The sequence below is a fragment of the Musca autumnalis genome, unplaced genomic scaffold, assembly GCF_047663935.1.
Source record: "Musca autumnalis isolate F117 unplaced genomic scaffold, ASM4766393v1 scaffold_2, whole genome shotgun sequence".
NCBI classification, from domain to species: Eukaryota; Metazoa; Arthropoda; class Insecta; order Diptera; family Muscidae; genus Musca; species Musca autumnalis.
The window spans coordinates 16,714,360-16,730,085 of record NW_027411755.1 but is presented as its reverse complement, the minus strand read 5'-3'; the positions used below and the strand labels follow the sequence as shown (position 1 = coordinate 16,730,085).

General features: G+C 41.7%; 1 protein-coding gene across 3 annotated transcripts; it reads right to left on the bottom strand.

The window, feature by feature from the left end:
* Positions 1 to 3,425: 3,425 nt before the first annotated feature.
* LOC141393768 (uncharacterized) lies at positions 3,426 to 11,734 on the bottom strand. Of its 3 annotated transcripts, none has more exons than XM_073967219.1 (2): positions 10,365 to 11,734; positions 3,426 to 5,588 (listed from the first exon to the last, which is right to left on the bottom strand). In XM_073967219.1, the coding sequence occupies exon 2, from the start codon at positions 5,493 to 5,495 to the stop codon at positions 3,783 to 3,785; it is 1,713 nt and encodes a 570-aa protein (XP_073823320.1). In that variant the 5' UTR covers positions 5,496 to 5,588; positions 10,365 to 11,734; the 3' UTR covers positions 3,426 to 3,782. The 3 variants fall into 3 exon arrangements, with proteins under 3 accessions (XP_073823320.1, XP_073823322.1, XP_073823321.1); XM_073967221.1 differs by lacking the exon at positions 10,365 to 11,734 and adding an exon at positions 9,727 to 9,798; XM_073967220.1 differs by lacking the exon at positions 10,365 to 11,734 and adding an exon at positions 5,656 to 5,756.
* Positions 11,735 to 15,726: the final 3,992 nt, after the last annotated feature.

Here is a 15,726-nt window from a genome sequence, read left to right as displayed (position 1 = left end):
GCTAAATGGGAAAACAGAAACTATTACAAGCAATAACAACAATGGCATCATCGGCAACAATAGTAACCACATCATCATCTTCATCAAAGTCCACAAATTCTTAAAAACCTCTTTGTGAGTAATGATCTTTACAAGTTTACAGACCATTACCGTTTAATGGAGGCAACAAGCCTAGCAAGGTATCGACAATGACATGGTCATCTTCAAACGAAACAGAGAGAGAATAACAACCCCACCTGTCTATAGAAAAATTCCAAAGGCTTTGTGGGTACATTCGTCCCAATGGACAAATCAAGATCCATGTAAGTGTGTGGGTAAAGCCACACACATTTGAATGACGGGAAAATGTGTGGTGAAAAGGAAATCTTTGGTGTAGCACAATAACGTACTCAGCAGTGAGTGTGAGTACAAAAGCAACAATAGCAAAAAACATTCTATTGTAATCCTGTCAAAGTCATATGGGAAGGAAACGTTTTTAGATACTGTGGGTTCAAGAGACAAGTTAGGGACATCTACCCCAGGTACCTTATGTATGTAAACGGCCCTCTTCTGAAGATTCAAAACCTCACAAAAGTATATTATAGATAGAATACCTCCCTAAGGTCTTATATGGATATAATACCTCTAAGTGGTCTTCCATAGATAAAATAACTACCAAGGCTTTTCTAAAATGGAAGAATTTCTAAGGTCATTTTATGGTTTGAAGACCTACAATGGGACTTCTTTAGATATAATAGCTCCTAAAGGTCTTCCAATAATACAAGTCCTGTTTAAAATGAACTCTTTTCCCCTCTCAAATAAATTTTTGACCCCACTGTATTACTTTCTGCAACATTTCTCCCCCTTTAGAATCCTTTTTTTGTTTGTTGCCATTACAAGCGTTGTTGTCATCAGGGCCAACAACATGAGGAGTAGCACCCGACAATGTTTCCGAACAATGTGTGTACTTCCATAAAATTTCGAACAAAAGAAGAAAAAGGCGCCACAGCAAAACAAAAACTTCATAGAGATGTTAAAACAAAACAACACAGAAAACACCCACCAAAAGTGAGTGAGTGACAAAAGTCACAAAAGTGATATGTTGGCAAGTGTGAGTTGTGCCAACAAAGTCATGTTGGCAACAGAATCGGTGTGGTGTAGGGTGGCCAAACATTGTCGACACTAATGTGTCCTTTTACATGTAAAGCTAGACGTGATGGGTGGCTGCAGAGGGAAAACAGTAAAACTTAACCTTAAAGAAGGTCTATGGGAAGGGAATAATGGCAGTGGTGGTGGTATACACTCACTTAACCAAAAACAATGTCTAGACTCGCATACCCCTAATAGGTTCGCAATCATAAGTCAAAGCTCCAGACATACATTCGCACACATATACACTGTCGCATATGGACATGTTAAAAGTATCACCCACAAAATGAAACGCTCCGATGAACACTTGCTTAGACTTGAAGTAAAAGTGCTGGGTATTTTCTTCCTCCTGCTCCTCCTCCCACAAATAATGACGACACCACAAAGAACTAAAGACCAGAAGTTAGTAACAAAACAGTCAGCCAACAACAAAAGAATGAAGAGCAATAGAACAACAACAAGTCTAGGGAACAAAAGCAAAATGTATTACAGTGAATTGACCTTTATGGAGGTTGAGTTCGGAGGGATGAATAGGAGAAATCATTAGATGCCTGCACAACCCAACACCAACATTTAAAATCAAACAAGTCAAAGAAACCACAATGAATCGGAAGAACAAGAACCTAAGTGCAGTATGGAGTTTGTCTAGTGATGGCGGAGTTGTCGTAACGGAAAGTCTATGAATGTATGTGATTTCCTTTGTTGGTGTTGTTTTGTCGTCCAACTTCTGAACTTCTTTGGGAAAGGGGTAGGGAGTGGAGTAGGTGATTGCTTTGAAAATAAAATATTTCTAGCATGGAGTCTGCATTAAAAATGATGTGTAATTGTGTGACGACGTGTTTTATCACTTTGAAGCTGGGGTAGGTTCAGCGGGTGCCAGGGTCGTCACAAGAATTTATTTTTATATTGGACGTAAGGGAGAGAAACACTCAGTTAATTTTCTTAATCAAACGTTATAAATGTCTTTATTTACTTAAAACACTACACTTAACACTTTGCTTGCACGACAACAATAACACACAAACATTTAATCGATGATATGAGGCAATGACGATACAGCAACGGGATATGTTGTTGAGATAGTAGTTGGATGCAGCTATAGTCGGATTTCGGCGAGTTATGTTGACAGCGACGTTGGCACCGAAGCAGCTTGATGAGTAAATGCGCAGCGACGATAGTAACAGTTTTGGCAATTCAGCGGTTCGATGAAAACAACGATGACATAAGTCGGCACGGCAGCGACCCGATGCGTTATGTTAGCGGCTTTGGGCACAGCAGAGGCGCGATGTACGATGTGGGCGACTTTGGCACAATAGCGGCCCGTAGCGAAGAATGACGACGCGTCCAGTCTTTGTATGGGACAGTCGTTGCGTCAGCGCAGCCCGAAGAATAGGGTGTATTGCTACAGCCCTCACTTGGCCCTGCGGTCAGTAGGCGTCGGCGCAGCCCGAAGAATAGGGTGTATTGCTACAGCCCTCACTTGGCCCTGCGGTCAGTAAGCGTCAGCGCAGCCCGAAGAATAGGGTGTATAGCTACAGCCCTCACTTGGCCCTGCGGTCAGTAGGCGTCAGCGCAGCCCGAAGAATAGGGTGTATTGCTACAGCCCTCACTTGGCCCTGCGGTCAGTATGCGTCAGAGCAGCCCGAAGAATAGGGTGTATTGCTACAGCCCTCACTTGGCCCTGCGGTCAGTATGCGTCAGAGCAGCCCGAAGAATAGGGTGTATTGCTACAGCCCTCACTTGGCCCTGCGGTCAGTATGCGTCGGCGCAGCCCGAAGAATAGGGTGTATTGCTACAGCCCTCACTTGGCCCTGCGGTCAGTATGCGTCGGCGCAGCCCGAAGAATAGGGTGTATTGCTACAGCCCTCACTTGGCTCTGCGGTCAGTAAGCGTCAGCGCAGCCCGAAGAATAGGGTGTATTGCTACAGCCCTCACTTGGCCCTGCGGTCAGTAGGCGTCACCACAAAGAGTAAATGATAATTGTTCAGCTTACTAAGGCTCCGACCAACCGAAGTTGCGCACCTTTTCTTCTTCACAATCGACCTTCACTCATCAGCCATCAACAGACGACTGCCACGATTGAGTGAACAACACCTCCTTTTATACCATTTCGGCTTGTCAATCCAGCACTCCGTTGCTCCCAACAGCAGTGTTTACCGGCATTTGTGTTGTCAGTGGTACGATGAACTGTCGCTGTAGTACCACTATTAGCCGCTTGGGGTTTCCTTGTTACTACATTTAGGTTAATGATTCTTCTACCCGCTAGGTGGACTGCTCGACCGTTAATAAAAGATTAATTTAAATTATAAAGTAATATTTAATTCATTTTTAACATAAAATAGTATAGGGAAACATAACAAATTCATATTTTGGGCAATAAAAATCAGTAAATAATAAGTACGGATAATTAATTAGATAAGAGATAGTACATGAGATCAAATATAAATAATTAGATAATTAACCCCAAAAACGAGAATGTTGACTTTTGGGCGTTACATGACCTCCTTTTTTTCCTCTGATTTTTTTCAATTTTTCCCCCGTGTTTTGCATTCTTGCTGCGGTTAGTTGTTAATCGCAGGGAAGCCCGGTGGATTGTTCTTGATATTTTCTTCCTTCAACATATGTACTTCGTTCGGCATCGGATATGTCGAATTCTAAGACCTGTTGGCGGTAGCTGCAGAGGTTCGGAGGGACACTTTAACCACTCCATCAGCTGTTATCACGAGTCGGTAATCCCGGCCCTCGAATTTAATCATACGCTTCACCTTGTAACCCTTCTTACTGGTATCTTTTATCTTATTTATGCGGGCGAGGAGAGCTGCTGGATATTCCGCCACCTCGGAATACGGGTCTTGGTCGCTCTTGGGAGGTATTACCCCTGTTGGGTTTTTAGGCATTTGGGTATTCGTCGGGCTCGGAGAGTGTGTGGGTGCATCAGTTGGAGTGAATATTTCATCGAGGTATTTTTGGCTGTTACATGCTTTCTTTGGGGGCACTGAGGAATTGGTTGATGATGATGATGAACTACTGGTTGATGTCGAACTGTCAGTAGATGACTCTGAAGATGTGCTAGAAGAGGATGAGCTACTTTGAATTCTCCTGCCAGTATCCTCCGATTTTGGCCCCGGGTTAGACCAATAAGAGTCCTCACTTGTTGTGGTTGGCCCTCCGAAGGATCTGTCTCGTAGCATGCTGTCATCGACGGGTATGCGGCGAGGAGGTGGTGATGAATCACCCACTACTGTGTCCCAATGTTCCCACCATTCGACACTCGGTTCTGCTGTGACTGTCTCGAAACTACTTTGTGAGGAGCGTGAGTCCTCCTCTATCTGAGGGATCGGAACTGATGGTACTGGTATCTCTTCTTTGGTCGGGGGTTCGACGAAACTTTGCACCGCCGGTTTTACCGCTTCCATGCATGAGGTCATCCCCTCTCTCATAGCAACACTGTCCTCTTGACCCTGGTTAGCACAAGTCCCCCCATCGGGTTTTAGCTTTATGGTACCCTCCTCGGCTACAGGTACCTGGTTGCCCGTCATGTCTAGTGGGGCCTCACTTGCTGTGTTATCAATAGCATATACCGTATCGCCACCGCTATCTGGCACTAGAAGTCGGACAGTAACTGTTCTCTCAATACAGCGATAGCCGAGATAGGGGTATTCGCGATCCTGTTGTCGTACTAAAGCCAAGCCATGTCTCCTGGGTGGTGTGGGTACATAGTCATCTTCGTCTTCTGACTCCTCCGCAGAACTACTCTCTGGCGACGGCGTTCGGCGTGTAACTGACCTTTCCAAATAACTGTACAGCGACTGATCTGCCCCTTCATCCATTTCGCCGAGTGTTTCTGTCTCTGATTCTTCCGTTATTGTACGAGCGATTGTGGATTCATCGTCAGAGTCATGATACCACCCTTTACCCGGGGTAATGGGTATTTCTGAGCACACTGAGTTAGCTGGTGTTCCGACTACAGAGGCTTGTTGGTTACTCCGTGGGGACTCCGCATCTTTGGTGTAAGTAGGTGTGCGAGGGACATCCATGTTGGCTTGAGTTTCGTGGTTTTGAGAGCGGGATTCTCTCGCGTAACTGCAACTTTCGTTCTGGTCTTTTTCAGCAGGTTCATCAGTCATTTCATTTTGCTGTGTATGTTCCATGCGGTAAAATATATGTTGGGAGGGTGATACGGCCTTTTGATGTGGTGTTTTGGGAGTTGGCTTACGAAATGTCTTTCCTCTTGACGCTTGGCTGGTACTGGGGCCCTCATCTAGCCATATCGTCCGACGCCTTTGTGCCTCGACTTTTTCCCAATGGGCTCTAAACTTCTTCTTAGCATTTTTAAATTTTTGAGTGTTGGGGCTGTCTGGTTCCATTGTTGCCGTGCAAGGTTACTTATGCTACTACTCTTTCTACGTTAGCGATTGTTGCTTATATAGCGATTTAATTGTATTGATTCAATTTTCAGTCTATAAAGAAAGAGAAGGAGGTACAGTTATTAATAATTCAATTTTCTGGATTAAAATGTACACGAACTACTGTTGCTACACATCTACGGAATATTTCTACATTATTTGTCACAATGTTCATCGAAATAGGGCTTCATGTCGCTCAAGTGTGCCACTCTCGTCTCTTTGTCCTTTCCCTTAACGACTGCGATGACAGGTGATTTATAGGTGTGAATTATATACGGCCCGCCGTATTTTGGAGCTAATTTAGCTGCGAAGCTTTCGATGGCTTTCGATTGGGGATGAAGCCGAACCAACACTTTCTCCCCAATTTGGGGTTTCCAGGCTCGTCGTCTTAGGTTATACTGACGTTGTTGTTTTTGGGACGCTTTTGCCAAATTCCTTCGTACGATCGTAAAGATTTCTTTTAACTCCCGGGCACGATCCTCAGGTAACACTACTCTTGCGCCGGTGCCTGTGGTGACCTGGTCATATAGGGCCTGTGGTAACCTCGGTTCTCGACCCTGTGTTAAGTATGCCGGAGAGTATCCGGTGGACTCCGATGCGCTGGTATTTATAGCTAGCATAATCTCTGGCAGCTTATCATCCCACTTATTGTGTTGCTGTCGTGACACCTGAGCTATCATGGTTTTCACCGTCCGATTTGTCCTTTCAGTAGGATTCTCCTGTGGCGTGTAAGGGGCGGTAAGCTGGTGTCTTACACCCATATCTGTGAGAAAGTTTCCAAATTGTCTGCTGGTGAATTGTGCTCCGTTATCGGTTATTATCATCTTTGGTACTCCATATCTCGAAATTATTCTCTCACGGCACCCTTTTATTAAACCTTCCGATGTCGCTTTCCTTAGTGGGATTAGTTCTGTCCATTTCGAGAACCTGTCCACAATGACAAGAAGCATGGTGTTCCCGTGCTTCGTCCGCGGAAGTGGCCCTACGAAGTCGGCACATATAGTGGCCCACGGTTCCTCCGGTATTCTCGTCAACATTTCCCCGGCGGGTTTCTGCTGGCTAACCTTGTATCTTTGGCAAGACTCACAGCGGTGTACATAACGCTTAATGTCCTGGAACATTCCCGGCCAGTAGTACCGGTTCGCCACTTTGTTGCTGGTTTTCCGAATACCCATATGACCTCCTGTGACACTATCGTGATTTTCTTGGAGCACCTGTGTTCTTGAGGCGGTGGGCACGCATAATTTCCACGGCGTGCAGTCCTCGTCGTTGACTTGCTTAGGTAGGTGACGATAGACATGACCCCCAATTATGGTGTAGTCTGGGTATTTCTTTGGATTCTTAGTAATGGCTGCTCGAAGTTTCTCGATCCAATGGCATGAACAGCTGTCGTCTTCTACCGTGGCTAGACCTAATATTTCCCGCGGCTGCCTAGAGAGTGCATCTGCGACTACATTCTGTTTTCCTCTGCGGTACTTGACAGTAAAGCGGAACTGCTGCAATTCAAGGGCCCAACGAGCAAGTCGGCCGGTGGGGCTTTCAATGGAATTGAGCCACTTTAATGCTAAGTGGTCCGTGATCACGATGAATTGATAGCCCTCTATATACGGCCTCATCTGGCGAATGCCCCAAATAATAGCCAAGCACTCTTTTTCTGTGGCCGAGTAGTTTCTTTCGGCCTTATTTAGATGTCGGCTGGCATAGGCTATTACTCGTTCCTCTCCATCAAATTCCTGTGTCAGCACTGCCCCAAGACCGTAATCACTGGCGTCTGTCTGTAGTGAAAATGTTTTCGTAAAATCTGGGCATGCGAGCACCGGAGCCTCTGTTAATTTAGTTTTGAGTAATGCGAATGCTGCTTCTTGGTCTGGTCCCCATTTCCAGTGTTTTCCTTTCTTCAACATACTGGTTAGTGGCTGAGATATTGTGGCAAACTGGGGTACGAACCGACGGTACCACGACGCTACACCGAGAAAACGTCGTACTTCCTTCACCGATGTTGGAGCCTTCATTTCAGCAATGGCAGCAACCTTTGCGGGATCGGTTTTTATACCATCGCTGCTTACGACGTGGCCTAGATACTTGGTTTCGGTTCGGAAGAATTCACATTTCTCTATATTGATTTTCAAGTTGGCCGCTCGAAGTCTTCGGAAGACTTTCCGCAGGTTGTCTATGTGCTCTTCAAACGTTCTGCCAATTACGATTATATCGTCAAGATATGCGAAAGCATGAGGATCCATTTCAGGTCCAATTACACTATCTAGTGCTCTTTGAAATGTTGCCGGGGCAGAATGCAACCCGAATGGCATTACTTTCCACTGATATAATCCTCTTCCAGCTACGGCAAATGCGGTATACTTCCGACTGTCTTTTTCCATCGGAATTTGCCAGTAGCCGTCTTTTAAATCGAGACTGCTGACATATTTGGCGTCCCGAAGTCGATTTAAAATAGTGTCTATTCGTGGTAAAGGATAGGCATCTGGAACGGATCTTTTGTTCAGTTGGCGAAAATCCATACAAGTTCTCCAGTCTCCATTCTTCTTCCTGACTAATGTAATCGGGAAGCTATACGGGCTTTTTGATGGCTCAATACACCCACGTTCTATGAGTTTGTTCACTTCGGTATCAATAACGGCTTGCATAGCAGGGTTTCTAGGAGCATACCTTAGCTTGATGGGCCGATCATCTGTCATACGTATTTTATGTTCAGCTATCGTTGAGAGTCCTTTTAATTGTTGAAACAAAGGCAATTCTCGTGATAAAAAGTTGTTTATAATATCTCTCTGTGGCACCGTTAGATGATCATTCAACACATTTGTTGCTGCTATGACTTTTTCTACGACCGATTCGGACATGCTTACCTCTCTAGGCGTATCATCATTCCCAAGAACCATAGTACAGCGCTCGGTCGGAATAGTTGGCTTCCGTAGAGTGACTTTTAGTCCTGCACACTGAATAGTGGTAGGGAATAGCTTTAGGAACTCCAATCCTAATATTATGTGTTCCTTGAACTGCGGCATGATGAAGAACGGGCAATTAGACGTTTGGTTTCCAAAGGTGACATTAAGTGACGTAGATTTTGTGATGTTTACCGTCGTGCCGTCTGCTAGGGTGACATTGGATTGTTGTCGTGTATATGTTAAATTTTTCCTAAGAGTCTCCGCAAATTCCTTCTTGATGAAACAGCTGGTAGCTCCCGTGTCGACGGTGGCTGTAACTAATCGTCCCTCTATTAACACTGTGGCCGTAAGACGATATTCTTCACATACGAATGCTGTTCCTTTATTATCGTTCTTCTTAGCGAGTGGTTCCTCTTGTTGCGGAGCGGGGATTTCTGGGTTTCTTCTTTTCCACTGGTCCGCTTGGTCAGTTCTGTAAAGGTTTCTTCTGTGGTTATCTGCTTGTCGATTCGGTTGTGGTTGATAACGCTGAGGCTCGGGACGTACATGATTCGGGATGCTTTCCAATTCATCGGCCAACGTGATTAATTCTGGTAGCGTGGTGAAGTCTTTTCGCCGAATATACCACTGGTATTCGGATTGCGAATTTCTAAAAATACGCTCCAATTGTTGTTCCTCAGTCATGTCGATGTGTTGCATGAGGTTCTGTATAGCCAGCACATATTCTTTAAAAGGCTCTCTGTGTCGTTGTGTTCTTTTCCGAATCTCATCTTCTAATTTCTCGAAGTATCTTGGCGGGAGGAAGAAATTTAGGAAATCCTTTTTGAATTCCCGCCATGTAGACCAGTGCCCATTATTATTTCTTAACCAGATTAACGATTTACCTCGCAACAATTCTGGCATTACTTTGGTTAACTGATTCAACTCCACACAGTATATATTGGCCAATTCCTCTACCCGTTCTACAAATCCTATGGGATCCTTCCCGGTGTCAAATGTCACGTTCCATTTATGAATTTGCTCTAGAATTAGATGCAAGTACCGGTTTGAGTTATTGGTTGACTCTGGTACCGTACTCCTACGTCTTACAGGTGATAATTTGGTTGTGTGGTTCTCCCCTTGTATACCGTTGACGATGTGTGCCGTATCAGCATTAACCGGCTTTGACGACAAGTGTGGCAAAATGTTCTCCGGTTTGATAGGTGATAGCCCTATTGTTCTTACATCAGGTGTTACGGAGATAAGGGGTAACTGGTTTGGTGTAATTTTAGGACTGCCACATTCATGCCTACTTTGTAATTCCAAGAGTCTTGTGTAGACATTATCCTCGTGTTCGCCGGGCAGAAATTTTGCCCATCTCTTCCGCAATTCCTCCACCTTTCCGGTAGTATCGAGTTTAAATTCGGATAAATAAGCGACTAAATCTTCTTGTTTCAGCGCATAGGCCCAGGACACTTTTAGCGATGAGTTCTCTTTTTGCATGGTTAATATTTTTTTTTTTCACTTCACTATGTATTAATAACAAGGTTTATATTTCTTCAGTGTCTGTTTTATGTTGTCGTTTTACATAGAGTTTTTCACTTAATGTTCACATTCGGCTCATATTCCTTTTTTTCATTTATTTTGATTGTAGTTATCTATTTTCATTATTATTATTATTTTTTTTTATTGGAATTTTTCCTTCTATTTAATATTTTTATCTCTCCCTTTACTGTCCCTGCTCGGGCGCCATTGTGACGACGTGTTTTATCACTTTGAAGCTGGGGTAGGTTCAGCGGGTGCCAGGGTCGTCACAAGAATTTATTTTTATATTGGACGTAAGGGAGAGAAACACTCAGTTAATTTTCTTAATCAAACGTTATAAATGTCTTTATTTACTTAAAACACTACACTTAACACTTTGCTTGCACGACAACAATAACACACAAACATTTAATCGATGATATGAGGCAATGACGATACAGCAACGGGATATGTTGTTGAGATAGTAGTTGGATGCAGCTATAGTCGGATTTCGGCGAGTTATGTTGACAGCGACGTTGGCACCGAAGCAGCTTGATGAGTAAATGCGCAGCGACGATAGTAACAGTTTTGGCAATTCAGCGGTTCGATGAAAACAACGATGACATAAGTCGGCACGGCAGCGACCCGATGCGTTATGTTAGCGGCTTTGGGCACAGCAGAGGCGCGATGTACGATGTGGGCGACTTTGGCACAATAGCGGCCCGTAGCGAAGAATGACGACGCGTCCAGTCTTTGTATGGGACAGTCGTTGCGTCAGCGCAGCCCGAAGAATAGGGTGTATTGCTACAGCCCTCACTTGGCCCTGCGGTCAGTAGGCGTCGGCGCAGCCCGAAGAATAGGGTGTATTGCTACAGCCCTCACTTGGCCCTGCGGTCAGTAAGCGTCAGCGCAGCCCGAAGAATAGGGTGTATAGCTACAGCCCTCACTTGGCCCTGCGGTCAGTAGGCGTCAGCGCAGCCCGAAGAATAGGGTGTATTGCTACAGCCCTCACTTGGCCCTGCGGTCAGTATGCGTCAGAGCAGCCCGAAGAATAGGGTGTATTGCTACAGCCCTCACTTGGCCCTGCGGTCAGTATGCGTCAGAGCAGCCCGAAGAATAGGGTGTATTGCTACAGCCCTCACTTGGCCCTGCGGTCAGTATGCGTCGGCGCAGCCCGAAGAATAGGGTGTATTGCTACAGCCCTCACTTGGCCCTGCGGTCAGTATGCGTCGGCGCAGCCCGAAGAATAGGGTGTATTGCTACAGCCCTCACTTGGCTCTGCGGTCAGTAAGCGTCAGCGCAGCCCGAAGAATAGGGTGTATTGCTACAGCCCTCACTTGGCCCTGCGGTCAGTAGGCGTCACCACAAAGAGTAAATGATAATTGTTCAGCTTACTAAGGCTCCGACCAACCGAAGTTGCGCACCTTTTCTTCTTCACAATCGACCTTCACTCATCAGCCATCAACAGACGACTGCCACGATTGAGTGAACAACACCTCCTTTTATACCATTTCGGCTTGTCAATCCAGCACTCCGTTGCTCCCAACAGCAGTGTTTACCGGCATTTGTGTTGTCAGTGGTACGATGAACTGTCGCTGTAGTACCACTATTAGCCGCTTGGGGTTTCCTTGTTACTACATTTAGGTTAATGATTCTTCTACCCGCTAGGTGGACTGCTCGACCGTTAATAAAAGATTAATTTAAATTATAAAGTAATATTTAATTCATTTTTAACATAAAATAGTATAGGGAAACATAACAAATTCATATTTTGGGCAATAAAAATCAGTAAATAATAAGTACGGATAATTAATTAGATAAGAGATAGTACATGAGATCAAATATAAATAATTAGATAATTAACCCCAAAAACGAGAATGTTGACTTTTGGGCGTTACAATTGAATTGAAGCGATCAGAAGAAGTTAAAAAAAATACAATTGAAAAATTCTTTAAAAATTCCACGCCTTGCCTTAATAAAGGAGACTTGAAAATTTGTAAAAGATTCCACGCTTTGACTTAATAAAGGAGGCTTGAAAAATTCTTTAAAACGTCCACACCTTTTCTTAATAAAGGAGGCTTGAAAAATTCTTTGAAAATTCCACCCCTAGCCCTAATAAAGGAGACTTGAAAAATTGTTTAAAAATTCCACACTTTGGGTCAATAAAGGAGGCTTAACAAATTTTGTTTAATAATAATTGTTTAAAAATTTCACGCCTTGCCTTAATAAAGGAGGCTTGAAAAATTCTTTAAAACGTCCACACCTTTTCTTAATAAAGGAGACTTGAAAAATTGTTTAAAAATTCCACACTTTGGGTCAATAAAGGAGGCTTAACAAATTTTGTTTAATAATAATTGTTTAAAAATTTCACGCCTTGCCTTAATAAAGGAGGCTTGAAAAATTCTTTAAAAATGCCACGCCTTGCCTTAATAAAGGAGGCTTGAAAAATTCTTTAAAAATGCCACGCCTTGCCTTAATAAAGGAGGCTTTAAAAATTCTTTAAAAATGCCACGCCTTGCCTTAATAAAGGAGGCTTGAAAAATTCTTTAAAAATGCCACGCCTTTCCTTAATAAAGGAGGCTTGAAAAATTCTTTAAAAATTCCACGCCTTGCCTTAATAAAGGAGGCTTGAAAAATTCTTTAAAAATGCCACGCCTTGCCTTAATAAAGGAGGCTTGAAAATTCGTTAAAAATTCCTTGCCATGCCTTAATAAAGGAGGCTTGAAAAATTCTTTAAAAATTCCACGCCTTGCCTTAATAAAGGAGGCTTGAAAAATTCTTTAAAAATGCCACGCCTTGCCTTAATAAAGGAGGCTTGAAAAATTCTTTAAAAATGCCACGCCTTTACTTAATAAAGGAGGCTTTAAAAATTCTTTAAAAATGCCACGCCTTGCCTTAATAAAGGAGGCTTGAAAAATTCTTTAAAAATGCCACGCCTTTCCTTAATAAAGGAGGCTTGAAAAATTCTTTAAAAATTCCACGCCTTGCCTTAATAAAGGAGGCTTGAAAAATTCTTTAAAAATGCCACGCCTTGCCTTAATAAAGGAGGCTTGAAAATTCGTTAAAAATTCCTTGCCATGCCTTAATAAAGGAGGCTTGAAAAATTCTTTAAAAATTCCACGCCTTGCCTTAATAAAGGAGGCTTGAAAAATTCTTTAAAAATTCCACGCCTTGCCTTAATAAAGGAGGCTTGAAAAATTCTTTAAAAATTCCACGCCTTGCCTTAATAAAGGAGGCTTGAAAAATTCTTTAAAAATTCCACGCCTTGCCTTAATAAAGGAGGCTTGAAAAATTCTTTAAAAATTCCACGCCTTGCCTTAATAAAGGAGGCTTGAAAAATTCTTTAAAAATTCCACGCCTTGCCTTAATAAAGGAGGCTTGAAAAATTCTTTAAAAATTCCACGCCTCGCCTTAATAAAGGAGGCTTGAAAAATTCTTTAAAAATTCCACGCCTTGCCTTAATAAAGGAGGCTTGAAAAATTCTTTAAAAATCCCACGCCTTGCCTTAATAAAGGAGGCTTGAAAAATTCTTTAAAAATTCCACGCCTCGCCTTAATAAAGGAGGCTTGAAAAATTCTTTAAAAATTCCACGCCTTGCCTTAATAAAGGAGGCTTGAAAAATTCTTTAAAAATTCCACGCCTTGCCTTAATAAAGGAGGCTTGAAAAATTCTTTAAAAATTCCACGCCTTGCCTTAATAAAGGAGGCTTGAAAAATTCTTTAAAATTCCACCTCATGCCTTTACAAAGGAGGCTTGAAAATTGTTAAAAAATTCCACACTTTGGGTCAATAAAGGAGGCTTAACAAATTTTGTTTAATAATAATTGTTTAAAAATTCCACGCCTTGCCTTAATAAAGGAGGCTTGAAAAATTCTTTAAAAATTCCACGCCTTGCCTTAATAAAGGAGGCTTGAAAAATTCTTTAAAAATTCCACGCCTTGCCTTAATAAAGGAGGCTTGAAAAATTCTTTAAAAATTCCACGCCTTGCCTTAATAAAGGAGGCTTGAAAAATTCTTTAAAAATTCCACGCCTTGCCTTAATAAAGGAGGCTTGAAAAATTCTTTAAGAATTCCACGCCTTGCCTTAATAAAGGAGGCTTGAAAAATTCTTTAAAAATTCCACGCCTTGCCTTAATAAAGGAGGCTTGAAAAATTCTTTAAAAATTCCACGCCTTGCCTTAATAAAGGAGGCTTGAAAAATTCTTTAAAAATTCCACGCCTTGCCTTAATAAAGGAGGCTTGAAAAATTCTTTAAAAATTCCACGCCTTGCCTTAATAAAGGAGGCTTGAAAAATTCTTTAAAAATTCCACGCCTTGCCTTAATAAAGGAGGCTTGAAAAATTCTTTAAAAATTCCACGCCTTGCCTTAATAAAGGAGGCTTGAAAAATTCTTTAAAAATTCCACGCCTTGCCTTAATAAAGGAGGCTTGAAAAATTCTTTAAAAATTCCACGCCTTGCCTTAATAAAGGAGGCTTGAAAAATTCTTTAAAAATTCCACGCCTTGCCTTAATAAAGGAGGCTTGAAAAATTCTTTAAAAATTCCACGCCTTGCCTTAATAAAGGAGGCTTGAAAAATTCTTTAAAAATTCCACGCCTTGCCTTAATAAAGGAGGCTTGAAAAATTCTTTAAAAATTCCACGCCTTGCCTTAATAAAGGAGGCTTGAAAAATTCCACGCCTTGCCTTAATAAAGGAGGCTTGAAAAATTCTTTAAAAATTCCACGCCTTGCCTTAATAAAGGAGGCTTGAAAAATTCCACGCCTTGCCTTAATAAAGGAGGCTTGAAAAATTCTTTAAAATTCCACGCCTTGCCTTAATAAATGAGGCTTGAAAAATTCTTTAAAAATTCCACGCCTTGCCTTAATAAAGGAGACTTGAAAAATTCTTTAAAAATTCCACGCCTTGCCTTAATAAAGGAGGCTTGAAAAATTCTTTAAAAATTCCACGCCTTGCCTTAATAAAGGAGGCTTGAAAAATTCTTTAAAAATTCCACGCCTTGCCTTAATAAAGGAGGCTTGAAAAATTGTTTAAAAAATCCACGCCTTTTGTTAATAAAGTAGGCTTGAAAAATTGTTTAAAAAATCCACGCCTTTGTTAATAAAGTAGGCTTGAAAAATTGTTTAAAAAATCCACGCCTTTTGTTAATAAAGTAGGCTTGAAAAATTGTTTAAAAAATCCACGCCTTTTGTTAATAAAGTAGGCTTGAAAAATTGTTTAAAAAATCCACGCCTTTTGTTAATAAAGTAGGCTTGAAAAATTGTTTAAAAAATCCACGCCTTTTGTTAATAAAGTAGGCTTGAAAAATTGTTTAAAAAATCCACGCCTTTTGTTAATAAAGTAGGCTTGAAAAATTGTTTAAAAAATCCACGCCTTTTGTTAATAAAGTAGGCTTGAAAAATTGTTTAAAAAATCCACGCCTTTTGTTAATAAAGTAGGCTTGAAAAATTGTTTAAAAAATCCACGCCTTTTGTTAATAAAGTAGGCTTGAAAAATTGTTTAAAAAATCCACGCCTTTTGTTAATAAAGTAGGCTTGAAAAATTGTTTAAGAAATCCACGCCTTTTGTTAATAAAGTAGGCTTGAAAAATTGTTTAAAAAATCCACGCCTTTTGTTAATAAAGTAGGCTTGAAAAATTGTTTAAAAAATCCACGCCTTTTGTTAATAAAGTAGGCTTGAAAAATTGTTTAAAAAATCCACGCCTTTTGTTAATAAAGTAGGCTTGAAAAATTGTTTAAAAAATCCACGCCTTTTGTTAATAAAGTAGGCTTGAAAAATTGTTTAAAAAATCCA